Source organism: Sciurus carolinensis, chromosome 2 (assembly GCF_902686445.1).
Source record: "Sciurus carolinensis chromosome 2, mSciCar1.2, whole genome shotgun sequence".
Classification (NCBI taxonomy): Eukaryota; Metazoa; Chordata; class Mammalia; order Rodentia; family Sciuridae; genus Sciurus; species Sciurus carolinensis.
The window spans coordinates 10,412,454-10,430,500 of NC_062214.1; the positions used below are offsets into that span (position 1 = coordinate 10,412,454).

Consider the following 18,047-nt stretch of genomic DNA (forward strand, 5'->3'; position numbering starts at 1 on the left):
CCACATGCCCACAAAGGGTAGCTGGGACCCCAGTTCTACCTCTGCCCCCCAAAGACTGCCCTTTGGAAGCCCAGGTTTCTTGTCCACAAAGAGCGGGGGACAGCTGCTCTCGGGGTGTTGTCGGCCACCCTGATCCCCCTGCCTGCGCACGGCTGGGGGCCTCTGGGATCTGTGGCTCGTTCTCGCCCACCGGCCACCCAGGCTCGACCCCGCTATCAGTCATCCCGCAGGCTTCGCGCAGGAAGGGCTGCCTGAAGCTGTGGCACGGATGCACCGGCCCCGGCGCAGTCCTGTCCTGCCCTGCCACCACGCTCCTGAGCCAGCTCAAGAGGACGTTCCTGCACAGAGTGCGAGGGAGACACTCAGGACAGCTGGAAACAGGTAGCGCTCCTCTCGTCCTCGCCCACAAGAAAGGCTGGGCCTGCAGCAGGTGACAGGGGCCCAAGCTCTGCCAGTGTCTTTGTGGCATGAGCAGAGGCCAGCACCCCGCCTGACGACGAGGCCTCCTCTTCACTGGGAGGGCGAGGGCCTCCACAGACGCACCTCTGAGCAGACGAGGTGCAGGCCAACACAGAGAGGGCCTGTCATTTTTCTGGGGAAACGTCCCAATCGTCCACCAGGACTTAGGACGGGTGGGCAGGTAAAGCCTGATCAAGGTGCCTGGGAATGCAGGTCAGGCCCTTCCCCAGAGTGCGGGGCTGCATTTTTCTCTGTTGAGCAAGTGATGAGTGACAGCTGTATCCCAGGCAGTGGCCCTCTGGGCTGCTTACTGGCGTGCACATCCCAGGCCCTGCCTCTGGTCTGGGCCCGGGCTTGGCAGTGCACCAAGGCTGGGCACACTCTCCCCTAGAAAGCCTTCCAGCTGAGCCGCCGCCTGCAGAGGCCGGCCTCTGTCTGGGCTTCTCCTCATGGCCTCTCCCCTCTGGCCAGTGTGCCACAGGCTCCTGGAGCAGGTGGTCAGCTGCAGTGGGCTGCTCCCCACAGCCGGGCTCCCGGAGCAGCAGACCGTGACCTGGTTCCAGTTTCACAGCTACCTGCAGAAGCAGAGCGTCTCTGACCTGGAGACGCACTTCGCCCAGCTCACCAAGGAAGGTAGGGCCAGGAACGCCCACCAGCCCTGTCCTGGCTCTCCAAGGCCAGTGGGTGTCTCAGGCTGCCATGCAGTTTCTGCAACTCCCCCTTCTAACGACTGTTTTGTGATCCCAGATTTACTGAGATTCCACATTCAGCTGACATGGAGAAATAAACTCCAGAGGAAGGCAGCTGTGGGTGGAGGGAGCAGCACGGAGAGCCAGTGCCGTGGGGCACGCTGCTAACCACAGCTGCCTGGGGGCTGGGCAGGTTGGGTTTGAGCTCCAGGCCGGCCTCAGTACCTGAGCCAGTGCCGTCTCAGAAAAGGAAAAAAGCACAGCGCAGAGTCGGAGCTTGTGGAGGGCGGCAGTGGCTGGGAAAGGGCCCAGAGTTTGGGTTGTGGTTTTACTGATCCTCAGGGTCTATCTGATCCCTTGCTGGAAAGTCTTCCCTGGTCCCGGGAGGTCCCCTTTGAAAGCTGTGACAGGGCCTGTGACAGGGCCGCCTCCGCGGCTCACGGCAGCTGAACTGCCCCACCGATTAGGACCCTGGACTTCCTTCTGCTCTGCCCTCAGTCACCCTCACCCAGGAGCTGCTCTGCGCAGGGCAGGTCAAGACCGTCCGCAAGCTGCGGGGAAAGAGGCTGGGCCTGCTGCAGCCGCTGCCCCAGACCCTGAGAGCCTGGGCACTGCTGCAGCTCGACGGGCCCCCGAGGGTGTGCAGGGCGGCCAGGGCTCGCCTGGCCAGCGCGGCCAAGCACAGAAGCTTCCGGGAGAAGGTATGGCACCCGGGAAGGGGCAGCCAGCCCAGCAGGAGGCATCGGTGTTCTCAGGGACGCGTGCAGGGCGGGTGGCTGGGGCTGCAGTGGCTGGGAGCTCTGGGCTCCAGCATGGTCCTAGGAGGCCCGAGACCACCTGCCCGCAGCACCTGAGTTTGTTCTGAGCCGTCACTGCACACTGGTGTCGCAGAGTGCCCGTGGTCATGCGCACTCGCTTGCAAGCGCATGAAGACTGGCCGGACCCCTCTGCCTTTGTGGTCCTAGATCTGGGACTATGGCCTACGCCAGGCAGCAGACCAAGGTGGTGGGAGGGGTGACACTGGGGCGCGATCTGTACCTGGGACTCAGCTCCAGGCTGAGAGCAAACTTCAGGCTCGGTGCTCCAGTCCTCCGAGCACATCTGCCTGTGGCTGCTTTGCCTCTGCATGGGGACTTGTGAACATGCAGACTAGAACACACCCGGGCCGTCACCTGCCCAGGGCAGTCGGCTGCCCGTCCACTCCAGGCGCCTCTGCAGCACCCTGGCTGGGCCAGATGAGGGCTCTCCCCACACTCCCCACCTCAGTGCACGTCTGAAGACTACCCTGGGGACCTTGGGGACGTGTATCTAAGGTTCCCGTTTCCAGCTCCCACGTCTCTGGAGTGTTCGTTAGACCTGGGTCTCTGAGGGGAGCGCACTGGGATCAGCTGACGTCTTTTCAGCCTCACTTCATCTGAAGGTCCCACCTCTTTCCCCCCGAATCACATGTCGAGGGCCCGGGGCTGCCCCGTGTCCAACACGCTCCTGTCTTGCACGTCTTTGGACTGGAGTTGGCTTTCGTCCTCAGTGTGTTCGGGGTTGTCCTGGCTCTTGGCACAGCATGTGCGGATGTCCCAGTGTGTAACAAGGGCCTCCATGCGGCAGCCCCTTGGGGGCGCCTTGAGTGGGGTGCTGGTGACCCCGTCCCCTGGGAGTGGAGAGCGGCCGGCCCGGGTGTCGTGGTACTGCTGCCCTCTTGGGAGGACGACTCCGGATCCTCACTCCCAGCCCTGCCCCCTGTGGTAGCCACGCACGTACTTTTCACCTTGGAGCTGGGATGGAGGCCAAGCAGGTGCTCCTCCCGAGCTGCACCCCAGCCCCTCGTGCCCAGGTGCCACCTGCAGCCATGTGTCTCCTTAGCTGCCTCAGCCAAGGGGGCAGGCACACTCATCCTAGGGTCTCCCCTGACAAGTGTGGATGCCAGGTGCCCCCAGGCCAGGCACGTCCCCACTGCTTAGTTCTAAGCCACCCACCCTCACAACACCCTGTGAAGCAAGTGCCTTTTAGCTGGGCTGAGTCAGGTCCAAAGAGGTGAAGGGACACCGCCATGTTATGTGACTGGAGGGGACATGGTCAGAGCTGTGGCTGGAAGAGGGCAACAGAGGAGACAGTCACCCTTGTCCTCTGGCCTGGGCACAGCTCTCGAGGACACCTCGGCTCACTTCTCTTCATGTTCTGAGCTGGACACACGAGACCCCTGCTTTGGCGTTTTAGAAGTTGGCAGTTTCCAACGCCTTTCTAAGACGTGAAGAGACAGAGCCTTCTTAATGTCACTACCACCTGACCACAGGGTCAGTGTGGGTGCTGACAAGCCCCACCGCATGTCCTCCCCCAGGCTCTGCTCTTCTACACCAACGCCCTGAGCGAGAGCGACGCCAGGCTCCAGCAGGCTGCGTGCACGGCGCTGCAGCAGCTCAGGGTGAGTCGCCAGGTCCTCAGCAGACCCACGGGAGGCAGGGCCTAAGTAATGAACTTCAAGAGGACTTCACTGGGGCAAGAGGGAGGGTCACTGCCAGCAAGGGCCCCTGACGAAGGGCTTTAGAGCAGCAGCAGAGGCCCCAGGCCCCTGGCGGGCACGCGCTGCACAGCGAGGACCAGGACGCAGCGCTCCCAGGTCGCGCTCCTGAGCCCTTGGATTGTTTTAACGTGTTGAGTTTGTTTTTTGGTGGGGTGGGGAATTGAACCCAGGGATTCCCACAGCATTATGCTTTAAAGTTCTCAACAGATGTTAAAGTACACTAAACTTATTTATAAGGAAAAGAATGTCAAATACGGAAATGGGAAAGTTAGCCAGCACCCACCTGCTGTGGTGTATTTCTTTTTTGTTGGGGGTGAGCATGTAAGACTGTGGATATTAGATGTGGCTTAAAAAGTGAACGAAGTGGGAATGCTCTGGGGGAGACCTGGAGCACTTCAGAATTCTGCTGGGAGGGTTTGGCAAGTGGATCCTTAACCTCCTCACCCACTCAGACTGTAGAAATTGTAGTGTTTAAAAATGAAAAACCCATGTTAAAAGTCATAACCGCACTATGAACATTCTTGTGCATAAAGTTTTAAAAACCATTACAGGTTCTGAATTAGCTCCCCAGGCTGGACTCCCCAGCTCCCACTCACCCCTGCAGACGTGCGGGGTGCTGCCTGTGCACCCCCTCAGCTGCACCTGAATTTGCGTCACTGCCCTTTGCTAGACGACACTTCAGTACAGATAAAACTCACCTGCCCGCAGTCTTGGGGATTCCCAGGTACCCGGCAAGAGGTGCCATGCCTCACCTGGACCCTTGTCTCAGGGCCAGTTGCCCCAGAAGGGTAGGGTCAGGAGAGCCAGGAGGCAGCAGAGGCCAGAAGGGAGCAGCCTCCTCCTTTCAACTGGGCCCTTGCGAGGCGTTCACGGAGGCAACCTCGCTGCCCCACATTCTTGCGCAGTGGTCAGGGCTGCAGAGGCACTTCCCAGGGTACCGCCAAAGAGCCTGCGGACACAGACCTGGAGGCCCGGGCACCATGCTAGGGACGGTGTGCAGGGCTGGCGGGGGATTCTCCCGGTGTTCCCTACGAGGCTTATTCTCCTAACCTCAAACAGGGCATCGAAAGCATTGATCAGATTGCCAGCCTGTGCCAGTCTGACCTGGAGGCCGTGCGGAATGCAGCCCGGGAAGCCACACTGTCATTTGGTAAAGTGGTGTCAAAGGTCAAGTGTAGCATGGCGGGGTTCCCCAGGCTCTTGGCGAGTCATGTGAGGGGTGCCGCCCCTGCTCTCGGAGCAGGCAGAATAGCACCTGGGTGGGCACCGCCACAGGCCCTGGTGCAGGGGTTGACCTCCTACTTACCGGCATCCTGCCCAAGGCAGGTGTCACTCACAGCGAAGGTGGCGAGAAATGTTTTACTTTCTTCTCGAACTTGTGTCTGATCCTGGGCGAATGAGAGCCAGAAGCCGGGCAGGGCTGCAGTCTGGTGATGTGTCCTAGGGGTTGGCTGGTGTGAGGGCAAAAGGCCCAGCCACCAGGTCACCAGGTCGAGTTCCCTAAGCGCCACTGCCCTGTGAAGGGCCCCCTCCCTGGCTTGGCAGAGTGGGACACAAAGGCAGCAGACAACCCAATGACAGATCACCTTTCCACTTCAGGTGAAAAAGGACGCTCAGCTTTTGAGAAGATGGACAAACTTCGCTTAGAACAAGGAGACGCCTTTTGCCAGGAAGCAGATGTGGAAATCACGATATTTTAAAAAGCCTCGCTGATGAGCTCGAATCTGGAGTTGTGTCCCCTGCTGCTCAGCCCCAGCACGGGGCCCGAGCTTTGGGTGGGGCGTGCTTGGTGCTCCCCGCGTCTCCCCTGGTCCAAGTGGCTGCCTGAGGCGTGGACCATTACCAACTCTGGGGCACAGGTGGCACTTTAATGGAAGCCAAAAAAGCAGATGCACGCCATGTCCTAGCCTGCGCTGCTCACTGCACTGCACGTCTGCCTTGAGAATCTGAGTCCCCAGGGTGCAGAGCCAGGCCGGCCATGGATGAAGGCGCCAAGGCCAGGCAAGGCAAGGGCCTGCCCAGACTCCAGGACCGCCGAGTGCGGGGAACGCGAGACTTCTGCCTGCCAGCTGGCTGGGTGCTCCTGGTTCAAAACACTGGGGTTGAGGGGCCGGGGGTGGGCCAATGCTGGCCATGCTGATCAAAGAATGGTGGCGTGAGTCATTCAACAGCAGCTCACTGTCACCCTGGTGAGTGGAGAGGTGGGAGGCTTGAAGCCAGCAGGTCTGTCACACTCTCAACCTGAGCTGCAGCCCAAATGCCAGCAGGGCCAATGGCGGCTGGCTGGCCATGGCCTTTATTTTCACCATGTTCAACAGCACAAAGGACAGAAAGGACACCGGCCAAGGAGCCTGGAGTGTCCCAAGCAGTAAAGCCGTTTGCTTTGGCCATACAGCTCAAGAGGCGACCCAACTTCTGAAGCAAGTCAGTCCAAGGCCTGCCGAGGAAGTCGCTCCAGAAGCCTAACTGGTCTGAAGGGCTTCGGGAAAGAGCATATTGCTTTAAAGAAGGAAAATGAGCTTCCTAATTGTGTTTAAAAAAAAAAAAAAAAGCCATGTTCTGCGATGTTTCTGTTAGTGTAGGGAGCTGTGGGGCTGAGTGTCCTGTTGGCCAGCACGGACAGCTCTGGAACCTTCTCACGGAAACTTCCTGGATAGATTTTAAGCCTTTTTTTTTTCCTTTGGTTTTAGTATTTATTTGCTCTGTTCATATGCTGTGTTTTTTGAAATTTCAATTAAAAAATCTATTTTAATGGCTGTTACATTTTACCCCCAAGCACACACTGGTTATTTCCTAGAGGACCTGCAGGGGGTCAGCACGCTGCTCCTGCCGCCTGCCCTCAGCACGGGAGGGTCCTGATCTGTGCGCAGGCTCTGCTGGACCCGCCCGCCCGAGGATTCTCCACAGCTCTGGACTTCGAAGGTCCCCACGCTGCCCTCTGCTGTGCGGGCGCCCTGGCCCATGGCCTTGGTCCTGCCCTTTGCCCCAGTGGATTTCTGCCCAGGGCCTACATTATTTTCCACACTGTGTTCTCCTCTTCTTGCCCGTTTAGATGCCCTGGAAGTGGGACAGTAGTTGTGACACTGCCACTCAAGTCCCTAGGCTTCTGTGGGCCTTCTGTGGCTTCAGGACCAATCCTGCTGGCAGTAAAAAGAAAAAAAATCACTTTGGGGCTGGGTTGGGGCTCAGATGCAGAGCATTTGCCTGGCACGTGTGAGGCACTGGGTTCGATCTCAGTACCACATACAAATAAAATAAAGGTCCATCTACAGCTAAAAAATACTTTTAAAAACTCACTTTGGGGGATTTATATTGTTTGGTTTTATCTGTAAAAGGACCACACTGATTTCATCCATCTCATTTTCATTTCTAAGTCAATTCTGTATCAAATGTGACATCACAAACCTACAGAGACATAGAACCACCATGTCTGACAGGCAGCTGGCTAAGGGGACAGTTTTCAACAACTCTGGTACATCCTTTCAGCTCTCCGAGGCCCTGTGTGTCCCCAGGGTGGGTTTCTACGGAGCAAACAGGCTCGCCAGCAAGCAGAGCCCCAGCACTGGGACCCCAGCACTCATGACGTTGATGGTCTAACCTGCCCGACGGCCACCTGCTTCGCGTTGGCAGGCATGGAAAGAAAGAGTCGCCGGCCCTGATTCAGGCCCACTAAGCAAAGAAATGGGAAGCACCCAAATCCATGTTCTTTAGAAAAAGTTTTATTGTTGCAACTAAAATGCAAACCCATCATTTATACGGCAAGTTGGAAAACTGTACACCTTGACAGCTCTGTGAGGTCACAGACCCTGAGACAGCCCTCCCCCCACCCGGTCACGCAGCCACGTATACGCACACCTGGAAAGGTACTGTAGCCAAACATCTCGCTGTTTTTGTTTGTTTTTATTTTTGTAAAAATGGTTTATTCCATGGCCATTGTCAAAAATATTGGCCTGGTGAGTAAATGTTGGCTTAAGGCAAACAGCAGAGCAGCCCGCCACCGCCCCAGCCGATGGCCGGCTGTCCTCCGCGCACAGGAGGCTCCCCGTGCACCGTGCTGAGAGGCTGCTGCATACACACCCACGACACAGACAGGACTCCAAGACACAAGCCCAGCTGAGGCCCGGCCTGCCTACACCTCGGCAAAGCTCTGCGGCCCTGCCGGCGCCCCGCCAGTCGCTCTGCGCTGGCTCTCCCACGTGAAAGGCCACGCGTGAAATGCTGGCAAGAGGGCAGCTCGGGGCCACAGCTGCCTTTTTTCTTATTAAAAATGTCACCAAATGTGGAGGTCTTGGTTCCCCTTGCAGGAAGAGTCGTGAGCACCATCAGTCCCACGGGGTCCAGGGCAGGCAGACACCCCTCAGCTGGATGCAGCAGGACGGAGCCGCAGCAGGCCAGCTGCCTCCAAGGAGGGGGCTCCCGCCGCTGCTGCGCTTCCCAGTCACCATCTGCTCCAGAAGGGCACGAGCGTGGACTAGAGAAGGCTGATCCCAGAGCGGGGTCTCTGCTGCCTAAGCGTCCAGAGCGTGAGGCGTGCACAGGGCTGGCCACGCCCTTGGAATGTCTGAGTTACGGCGTGGCCCAGGGGCCGGGAGAGGCCGGCCTCCCCGGGAAGTCACCAGAGTCATGCCAGGAATCAGGCCAAATCTGCCACTGGAAGCATCACTGTCTTGCCGAACGGCGGCCACCGTAGCAACAGCCTTGGGAACCACAGTGGCCTGACAATCAGATCATGAAGGTGGACTGGCTGGGACACGGGCACATTGGTAAGCGGGAGTCCACGTTTCTCGTTCAAGCACACGTGTCTCACGGGGACACGGAAGCCCTCACATGCACCTAACACACACAGGAAGCGGAGACGGAGGACAGCTCTACCAGGGAACAGGGCGGACAGTCATCTCCCACCAGAGTCTTGTCAGATACCAAGTGTCCACGGCCTCTCACGCCAGCACACCACTCCTCGCGGGCGGGGCCCACAGCCGTCCTCCTGCCAGACGGGCCTGCCGCACAGGCTCCTGGCACGGTCCTAGCTCCCAGCACTACCTGAGGATTGACTTATTATTGTACTTCTTGATAAAGCCCTTGACGCAAGGCTGACATCAAAAATCTTCATACATTATTGGTTTAAGAAAATGCTAGTGCAGTACGGACGCCTTTGGGAAAAATCAAAAATAAATAACGGAGCGGAGAGGCCCACTCCACATGGGATGCGGGGAGGCTTCCGGGAGGATGGTGTGGGAGGACGGTGTGTCGCTGGCCTGGGCACCACGAGGGAGCACTCAGGTGAGGCAAGCCAGCATCTGAGACGGGCCACCACCCCTCTGTGCCACCACGACAGTCCTCTGCTCTGCTCTCCTCAGAAATGGCTGTGGATTTGGAACTCGAAGGAAGGGCCGGGGGAGAAGGAAGCGGGGCAGGGGAGGGGCCGCCAGCTCTAAGGACAGTGCCTCCGCACGCCTCTCCTCGCCGCCCGAGGCCCTTCCCTACCGGGCGGCCTGCCAGTCGGGGGGGCCCTGCGAGCAGAGGTGGACGGGGCTGGAGGTGGAGGAGGGTCAGGCACGTGCTGCTGCTGAACAGGAACCGAAATGAACCCAGACAGAGGAGCCCAGGCAGCAGCGCGAGCTGTCCAACTCACGCTCGACCCGGGCCCCGCCAACCTCAGAGGGAGCAACCAGCCAGTTTTTAATGATAGACCCCTCCCCAAAATCACCCCTAAGGAAAAAATATTAGAATTTGCTAAACCATCTGATGCACTCAAAGATAGTCACCTGAAAGAGGTAAAATAGTCAAAAGGATGAAGAAGGTCACGTGGGCAGTTTGCATGGATTCTGCGGCTACGTCCCCCCACCTCCTGTCACAGCACACTCCCAGGTGTGGTGCTCGCCTGCCATGGCCCCTTGCACCTGAAGTGGAAGCCAGGGGTGACATGCCAGCAGTCACCCTGTGGTGTGGCCGACCCCAAGGCAGGGGCCTGCAGGAAACTCACGTAGAGGGATGGGGTGCGGAGTAAGAGGGCTGCCGCAGGGAGGAGCGGTGGAGCAACGGGCCATGGACACCAGAGGGATGCCCTGAGCAAGAGCAGAGGCCGGTGTGCTCTCTAGAGATGCCGGGTGCTGTTCCTCTTCTCAAACAGGGAAGCGGCAAGCACCGGAGGCGCAGGTGCCCGGCTCGGGCCGCCCGCCACAGCACGCCGACCTCTGCTCCACGGGGTCTACATTCGTGAAGGTTTGGGATTCTTTCCCTGGGAAACCAAATACAAATTGTGTATCTGATTATACCACCTAAGGGTACGAGAGTTTCATAAGTGCCTAGTCTTCTTTCTTCCAGAAATAACAAAAAGCTGCTTTTTATAAAGGTTAAAAACAACAATGTGTTGTAATTCTATTTTTTTTCAAAAATAAATGAACAAAACAAAACAAAACAAAAAGGAAAGAACAAGAGAGAAGAGAGATGGAGAGAGAGAAAGAGAAAGAGAAAGGGGGGGAGAGAGGGAGAGAGAGGAGAGAGAGATGTATTTGGCATTTTCTCTACTTACTCCTGAATAGGTTGAGGCCCTGAGATTAGACTCTATATTCTTGGGACCATGGGGCTCCTACAGCCCCAGAGCATCGATCCTCACTTCTCTCTGGTTAGCCCTTCCGCAGTTCAGACTTGAACAACCCTTTGACTGTGTCTTCTGAGACTGGCCCAGGTGCTCTACAGAGCCCAGCCCCACGCTGGGCTGGCGGCCAGGGCTGTCTGCACGCGGCGTCTCGCCAGCACGTCCGTCAGTGAAAACATACCCTGTAGCAGAAGTACGCGCCGGCTGTGAGGACCGTGGCCATGCACATTTTGACCAGGAAGGGCCTCCAGTGGGTCAGCGCAGGCGCTGCTTCCTCCTCCTCCTTCCTGGGTGGTGCTGGCTCCGCCTCGGCAGGGAAGGCCACCTGGGCGCCTCGCAGGCCTCGGCTGCGGATCCGACTTCTAACTTCAGTGTCTTGACTCGTGCTGAGGAGTAGGAGGGGCAGCAGTGGGTCACCTGCCTCCTGGTGTGGAGGAATCCAGGCAAAAACAAGGGACGCACCCGAACCAGCCATCCTGCTGCCTGGAGGGAGGCCAGGGTCGAGCAGGCATCGGCCTGAAGCCCCTGTCCCCATCCACCCAGATGCCTCAGGCAGTGCCCGGGGCAGGGGCTGCAGCAGCCTGGGACCTGACTGGTGCAGGCGGAGGCTGCGCAGGTTGGGCTGTCTTCTCGTGCCTGGCCGTGCCGGGGCACCCAGATCTCCTTCCTCAACAGCTACAGAATGCCCTGGCCAGGGAGAGAGCATGGCATCCCTCATCCCCAAACAGATCCCGGGCACCTCCACTCCTTACTACCACAGGTGCTGCTGCGGGCACCTCTCTAGCCCTGTGCCATGGCGGGCTGAAAGGAGGCACATAGCCGAGCACCTCCCTCCAGAAAGCAGGCGCCAGGGCACGGCCGCCAGTGCCCAGCAAGGGGGCACTCCTGCTCCCTGCGCCAGCTTCCTGACGTGCAGTGCCACCTCCTGTATGCAGCTGGCCCGACACCTCAGCCTCTCCCAGAAGCCCCTGGGCTTGCCGTCCACACAAGACGGTCTGCTCTGGCCTTAGCTCAGTCTCCACATGCCAACAGCAGCTCAGTGGTGCTGGTGTCGACATGAGGCAGCAACCACAGTGGACTGAGTGAGGCTCCATGATGAGGCTGAGTTCCCCGCAGCACTGTGGGGACTGATGGTGTGCAGTCAGCTGACAGCGCCTTTCAGGACCTGGCAGAAGCTGGGGGTGGGGATGCCGGCATCACAGGGCAGGAAGACTCTACTCGTTCCACAGAACCTGATTCCAGCGAGTACCACCAGGTGGTGCCAGAACCCTGTGAAGCTGCCTGTGCCCATGGCCATCCTGGGCCCCAAAGTGGCCTCTACCAGCCAGGAGAGGGCAGCCTGCTGGTCCAGCAGCCCCATGTGCCAGGGATGCAGGCACATGGCCCGCCAAGAGGAGGCTGCAGCCACAGCTTGCCATCACCACGCACGTCCCAGGAACAGCAGGTCGCTGCCCGCGCCCCACCAGCCAGGCTCTCACCTGTCCATGCTGTGGGAGGCCCTCAAGGGGGTCCTGGTCTCCTCCCTGATGGGGCCCTCTTCATCCTCCTCAGCCTCATCCTTCACCCACTGGTGGTTTGAGAAGAACTCCTTGCGCTTCCCATTGTGTGGCTCCAGGATACGCTTGGGCGGCCGGGGAGGTGGGGGTAGGTGCTCAGGCGGGGGCTCCAGGTCCTCATGGGACAGTTCCTTCCACTGGTCCTTCAAAGAGCAGCAAGAGGAAGTCCCGTGAGTGCTCACTCTGGCTATCTGTCAGGAAACCCACTCTGTTTAAGTGAGCAGAGGCACTGGCTTGGCACAGGGCGCTGGGCTTCCTGGTTGGCAGCCATGTACGTGGAAGGCGACGTCTTTGGAAAGCCAGCTCCTTCTTGCTCAGCCTCTCCGGGGGAGCACCTCAAAGGCAGAAACGGGAACTCGGTAAAACCTCGATGACTGTCTAGCTACTCAAAAACACACGGGGCCACTTCCGGCCCTCACGGCTCTGCACGCTCCAGCTGATGCTCCTTCAAGGGCAGGAGCCAGAGCCGGGCCAGCCCGGTAGGGAGCACGCGCCTTGCACGCTCCGGGCCCTGGCTCCATCCCAGCACTGCGTGTGCGCACAATCAGACACTGGAGGTCACTGCCCTTGGGTTAAAGCAAAAGCAAGGCTGACCTGCACTGAGGAGTCTCCCATGATGAACTTGGCCCCTTCAATCACGGCCAGGTAGGAGAAGCGCAGCTGGTCCGCTGTCTGGATCAGTCCCATCCGGAACTTCCTCATTTCCAGCAGCACTTTCTTGATGTCCACAGAAGAAGGGTCTTTCCTTTTGTCCATCTGAAAGTCAAAGAGGAGACAGGACTCAGTTGGTGCCAACTCTCCTGCGGGGCAGTGCTCTGATTTCCACGTGGGGAAATCACAGTGGCGCATGCAGAGGATTTCCAGAGAAGGTGGGAAAACTGGGAGCAGCGGACACAGGGCTGCAGGAGCGCAGGGAGGGGGCCCCGCTCTACTGGACTTCCAGGTCACAGTGGGAACACTCTGTGAACACAGCTGTGTAGGGGCAAAGCTCCGACCCGAGGGGTCACAAAGCCAAGGTGCCCTGCAGAGACAGCAGTGGGGAGCTGTGGTCAGGCCGGGGCAGGGGTGGAGGTGTGGAGGACGCCTTCGAAGACCCTCTCACCAGCAAGAGGCAGGTGTCAGCCAGGCAGAAGGTCCCCGACCTGCCGATGCCGGCACTGCAGTGCACCACAATGGGGCCATGCTCTGGGTTGAGTGACCCTGACTCTCGAACTTTGAAAAGAAAGTTCAAGAATGAGGCTGGTGATTCAGGGACTCCGAAGTCAGGCCACGTGGTATAGTGGAAATGTAAGATCTCCCGCGTTTCTTGATTCTGAAAGATAAAAAGACACACGGGATGAGAAGACTGCGAGCGCAGACTGCCCTGCCAAGGCACGCCACGCCCCGGTGCCGCCAGACTCCCGGTGCGGACCTGCAGGCTGCCTCCACTTGGACTCCCTTGGCTGTTGGGATGGATCAGCCCCACCTGCCTGTCCCAAGTCCCCCTCTTTCCGCCTACACGCCTACAGTCACTTTCTCCTGCCTCACCAAGCAAAGTGACGCTGCACTGTACCCGCCATCTGTGATAATCCCGTCAGAAAGTTTTGTGCTTCCTGCAGAGGGTGAAAGAGTAACTGCACCACGTGGGCACTGGCTCTGAGCCACCAGGTTTCCAGACTACCTGGTGTTTCAAGCACTGTCGCTTTGAAGAAAAGGTAACCAACCTGGTCTCCATGGAGGTGGCTGCCATGTGGCTCGGCACCCTGCTGAAGAGACAGTGCACGAGCAGGAGCAGGACCACAGGAGCAGCAGTGGCCCCGTGAACCCAGCACCACGGCCGCTGCACAGTGAGGCCCGTGCCCGTTTCCCAGTTTCCAGACTAGGTGGTCAAGGCTCCGCGGTGACAGCCCCTGCTCAGAGCTGCTGCGGGAACTCCAAGCCTTTGTCCCAAAGTGCTCCCCGCTCAGTCTTCCAGTGACCACTACCAAAGGCCAGCCCTGCTGCAGGCACGGGCCTAAGACAAGGATGCTCTCACAAAGATGCCCTGCTGGGACAGGACCACGGGAAGCCTGGAGCGGGCAGTCCAGCCGCCAGGCCACGGCATCTTCTGCAGAACTGGAGACACCTGGCCAACCCAGAGCCACACGAAGCGGCTCCATCCTGTCTCCTCAAGAACCATCTCCATGTAACTATAACAGCACTAAAGAAATGCCCCTTCTATTTTGGCAGGTGAGAAAAGCATTTTAAAGAGATTTTTTAAGTGACTAGAAAGCATGCCAAGCCAGGCCTGCCTGCCCCAGGAAGGTGTGGCTGCTCACCACCCTCTCCGCCCTCCGCCTGCTGCTCTGCACAGGACTCTGTCTGGGCTCCAGCGGTCACCCAGTGCTGAGAAGGGGCTTGTCGTTTTATTTCTTAACTTCCTGCTGCAGTGGGGGGGAACCCCGGGCCTTGCACACACTGGACAAGCTACCACTGGGTGACATCCCCAGTCCCTTTTTAAAATTCTGAGACAGGGTCTAAGCTGCCAAGCCTGGCCTCAAACTTCGGATGGCCCTGCCTCAGTTCCCAAGTCACTGGATCACAGGTGTGCGCCACCTGCCTGGCTGCATAAGGCTCTGTGACAGCAAGGTTGGTTGGCGCAAACGCACCCTGACACCAGACCCCGGCGCGTAGCTGCACTCCCTCTGTAAATCGGAATTCTGTCTGAATCATTCCCTCCACAAGTGGTGTGCAGAGGCCGATGGTGGCAGCAGGCTGCCAGCAGGAGACCTGAGGCCTAGCGCTCTAGGCACAGCACCTTCCAAGCAGCGGAGCCGCGCCTCCCCGGAGCGCTCCCGCCATCCGCCACACAGCAGAGGGGCAGGGAGCACGGGCGCACGCTGCCCGAGTCTCTGCTGCACTTCTGGAAACCTGCGCTGTGCTCTACGTCTCACGACCATGACTCCAGGGACAGAGGCCACAGGACTGGGCCGCCGCACGGGAACGCCAGCACCAGGACAGAGCCGCTCCGCAGACTCCCAGGCCCACCTTCCCTCGCTCTCACTGGACCGCGCCCTCGGCACCTACCCTCCCACCACCTCCCGAGCCCCCCAGGCCCTATCTGACGTGACGGAGGAGATGCAGACACAGGGTGGTGAAGCCCCTTTCCCCAGCCCGACGGTGTGAAAGGGCAGGGCTGGGACTCAAGCCTGGGCAGGGTGGCTCGGAGGGGTGGCGACACCAGGTTCAGGGGCATCCCCCGTGCTGCCTGGAGCCCTTCCTACCGTGTCCAGCACGGCCGCAGACTCCTGCAGGCATGGCTCCCCTGAGTGGTTCCGAATGCACACAGGCAGGGCCATCTGTGGTACTTAGCACAGCGCCACGCCATGTTCCAAGACAAGCTTTTAGGGACAGCCAGCAGCTGGGGTCATACGCTCTTCCCAGATAAATAAACCCAAGGCTTCGCCCAGAAAACCTCAGTGGCCAAGAGACTGCATGGCCTGGGCGACCTCGATCCTCACTTCAGACTGAGCCGTGGAGCACAGAGAAGACAGCGTGCTCTGTGGCAGTCTGCTTCCAGGTCCCGCAGGGCCTGACCACTCGCACAGAAACTTGTCTTTTCCCTAAGAGCCCGAGTTAACTGGTGCTGCAGTATCAAGAGCTCTGTGGAGAGAAGGCACCATGACTTCCACCGTCGCGGAGTGCCCTGGTCCCTTGGAAAGCACACAACGAGCCCTGCTCACTCCACAGGGCACAGGGGAGGGACGAGCGACCCAGGTGGGACCGGTTGAGGCGCCTGGTGCAGGCCGGCTTACCGCCAGGTTCTCCAGCTCCAGCTGTCGCACCGTGTAGTAAGACTTGATGTCTTCAGAGATCAACGTCAGTTTCAAATTTGTGTCATCAAAGATCATCTCCTTTTCTTCTTTTTGTGGCCAATACTGTGCACATTTTAACTAAGAGAGGAAATAACATCGAATTACTGTGAGCAACTGTTTTCCAAGATGAGAGGCTTGGAGTCCTGGGCTTTATGACAATGTGAAGGCCCAGAATTTTCTGAACTTGGAAGATACAGTCAGTGCAGCAGCCCAACTCCAGGGGGTGGACGGGAGGGGCAGGGGAGATTCTGCCGGGCAGCCAAGTGGACAGCGCTCAGCCTTCCTGCCCAGCAGCTCCTGGGTCTGCAGCAAGGGGGCGCTTGGCGGACGACCCTTGCCCGCCAGCCGTTCTGCCTCTTACAAAGGCCTTTATGCGGACATTTCCAACATCGCTGGGCCCAACCCAGCTGCTGGCAGATGCCTCACCCCAGGAGGAAACGTTGCAGAACTGAGAATGAGCCCGGGGGCTGTGACGCCAAGGCCGAGCCGAGCAGGACACAACCCAGGGACAGCTGGAGGGCATGGGACTTGGTCACCCTTTCACTCTGGTTGGTTCGGTCCAAAACAACACTTCTGAGTTCTATTTTGATAATTTCAGAAACTACCTGATGATCTTGATTTAAATGTTGGTCATTAAGGTTTTAAAACAAAAAAACTCAAGAAGATTTGGTTTCATCTGAAGCTTCAGTAAGAAAATTTAATTCAAATTTACTGGATACTTTGCTGAGACTAAGTCCCCGTGCCAGTTACTCGGGACCACTCTGCTTGCGGGTGACTGTTGTGCACTGAAGGGCAGGTGGCCAGGGCTGGGCTGCGGGTCCAGGATGACCTGCCCAGTGCCCTGGGAGACCTTGCGGTCCCCACCAATGATACGCCAGTGTGTGCCAGCCACGCTCGTGAGTCACAGGTGGACCCACGGGATGCTCCTCTGGGGCCAAGGATGACGGCGGTGAAGGAGCCATTTCAGGGCTGGTCCTATCTGCTGGAGAGACCGCTGAGTCCAGCAGTGACAAGGTGGACAGGAGGAAGTGCTGAGGGTAGAGAGTTCTGACTGGGCCCTGGGAAGAAGGTTCTGGAGGGTGGCCAGCACTTCCTGGGCAGTGACCACAGAGATCACCTCAGGGGAACAGGAGATGGGCAACGGAGGCCAGAGCCCAGCCGATGCTGGTGTCAGGCCAAGAAAACTACAGCGTCCCCTGGGGCAGCAAAGGGCAGGGCAGCTCTTGAAGAGGGAAGAGAAGCCTAGATGTGGACTGTTCTGTTCCACTGAGGCTGGAAGCTGCCCCCAACCCAAGCAGAGAGGGAGAGAAACCAGTGAAGAAAGGCCAGGGCAGAGCACTGAACTTCACGGTCCCAGGCAGATGCCAGGGCTGTCAAGAGCCTGTCTGACGCTTTGGCCAGTTGCACCACGTCACCCAATTATCACGGATGAGCTGCAGAAGCTGAGTCCCTGGATGGGGCCACCTGTCAGCACCAAAGCAATTCTGCCACACAGAACAGGGAGGTAGGAATCAGGAGCCAGAGTGTGAGGGGCCACTGGAGCCAGACCTCCGAGGAACCAGGAAGGCGACCCAGAACAGCCCGTCCTGTGGCTCAAGGCCACCTGTGCCAGAGCAGGGAGAGGATGAGGCAAAGATGGTCAAGTGGCCGCTGATCCTGGGCTCCGAGCTGGGCAGACAAGTTTCACGTCTCACTTCTGGCAAGTGCTCACTTTCAAAACCGAAAATAAAGCTAAATAACTCTTTATAATCTAAGATGTCAGAGGACTTCTGGCACATGACCAAGCATCCATCAACCAATATTTAGTTTTTAGAACTCTTTAGGCATCTACAGGAACATCTCTATTTCCTGTAGCAGTTTTTGTTTTAAAGACACACAATAAAACACAAAAATAAGCACTTGACCACCACTGCAGTTACCTATTAAACCAACACACACCAACTTGAACAGGGGACTGACGTTTATGAAAAAGCAGTCCCATCACTGGGGACTAAAACAGGCCTCGCTGGGCGTGGTGGCACAAGCCGATAATCCCAGGGGCTTGGGAGGCTGAGGCAGGGAGGATCTCGAGTTCAAAGCCAGCCTTAGCAACTTAGTGAGGCCCTAAGCAACTCAGTGAAACTCTGTCTCTAAATAAAATGCAAAAAAGGGCTGGAGATGTGCATCAGTGGTTACTAAACATCCCTGGACACAATGCCCAGCTCCAAACCAAACCAAACCAAACCGAGGCCTATCTTGGTTGGCACCAGGCAGGAGAGTGCTGGCGTTGCTAGTAGGTGCCATTTCCACCATGAAGGCAGATGTTTAGCGAGAGTCCCTGGCCCTTCCTAAACAAATGGCCAGGCCATGTTAAGAACCACCTCTGGAAGCCAGCCATGGGATCCTGAGATGAGT

The 18,047-nt window shown here is 58.2% G+C and overlaps 2 protein-coding genes across 8 annotated transcripts in view; one reads left to right on the top strand and one right to left on the bottom strand.

Moving 5' to 3' along the window:
* Positions 1 to 6,259, top strand: part of Ripor3 (RIPOR family member 3) — a 58,125-nt gene extending 51,866 nt beyond the window's left edge. For 3 of the 6 annotated variants that reach the window (XM_047542452.1, XM_047542453.1, XM_047542456.1), the window contains 6 exons: positions 220 to 381; positions 931 to 1,092; positions 1,647 to 1,849; positions 3,484 to 3,567; positions 4,726 to 4,816; positions 5,266 to 6,259. In XM_047542452.1, coding sequence (XP_047398408.1) covers positions 220 to 381; positions 931 to 1,092; positions 1,647 to 1,849; positions 3,484 to 3,567; positions 4,726 to 4,816; positions 5,266 to 5,366 — 803 coding nt within the window. In that variant the 3' untranslated portion in view covers positions 5,367 to 6,259. Of the gene's footprint in view, positions 1 to 219; positions 382 to 930; positions 1,093 to 1,615; positions 1,850 to 3,483; positions 3,568 to 4,725; positions 4,819 to 5,265 lie in introns of those variants that run through there. The other 3 variants (XR_007107347.1, XM_047542454.1, XM_047542455.1) reach the window with 3 other exon arrangements.
* A 1,137-nt stretch (positions 6,260 to 7,396) lies between these two features.
* The window catches only part of Ptpn1 (protein tyrosine phosphatase non-receptor type 1), a 60,432-nt gene continuing 49,781 nt past the window's right edge, over positions 7,397 to 18,047 (bottom strand). For both annotated transcript variants that reach the window (XM_047542458.1, XM_047542459.1), the window contains exons 5-9: positions 15,594 to 15,731; positions 12,923 to 13,132; positions 12,415 to 12,576; positions 11,743 to 11,963; positions 7,397 to 10,650 (exon numbers count right to left, since the gene is read on the bottom strand). In XM_047542458.1, the coding sequence (XP_047398414.1) occupies positions 10,431 to 10,650; positions 11,743 to 11,963; positions 12,415 to 12,576; positions 12,923 to 13,132; positions 15,594 to 15,731 (951 nt within the window). In that variant the 3' untranslated portion in view covers positions 7,397 to 10,430. The remainder of the gene's footprint in view (positions 10,651 to 11,742; positions 11,964 to 12,414; positions 12,577 to 12,922; positions 13,133 to 15,593; positions 15,732 to 18,047) is intronic.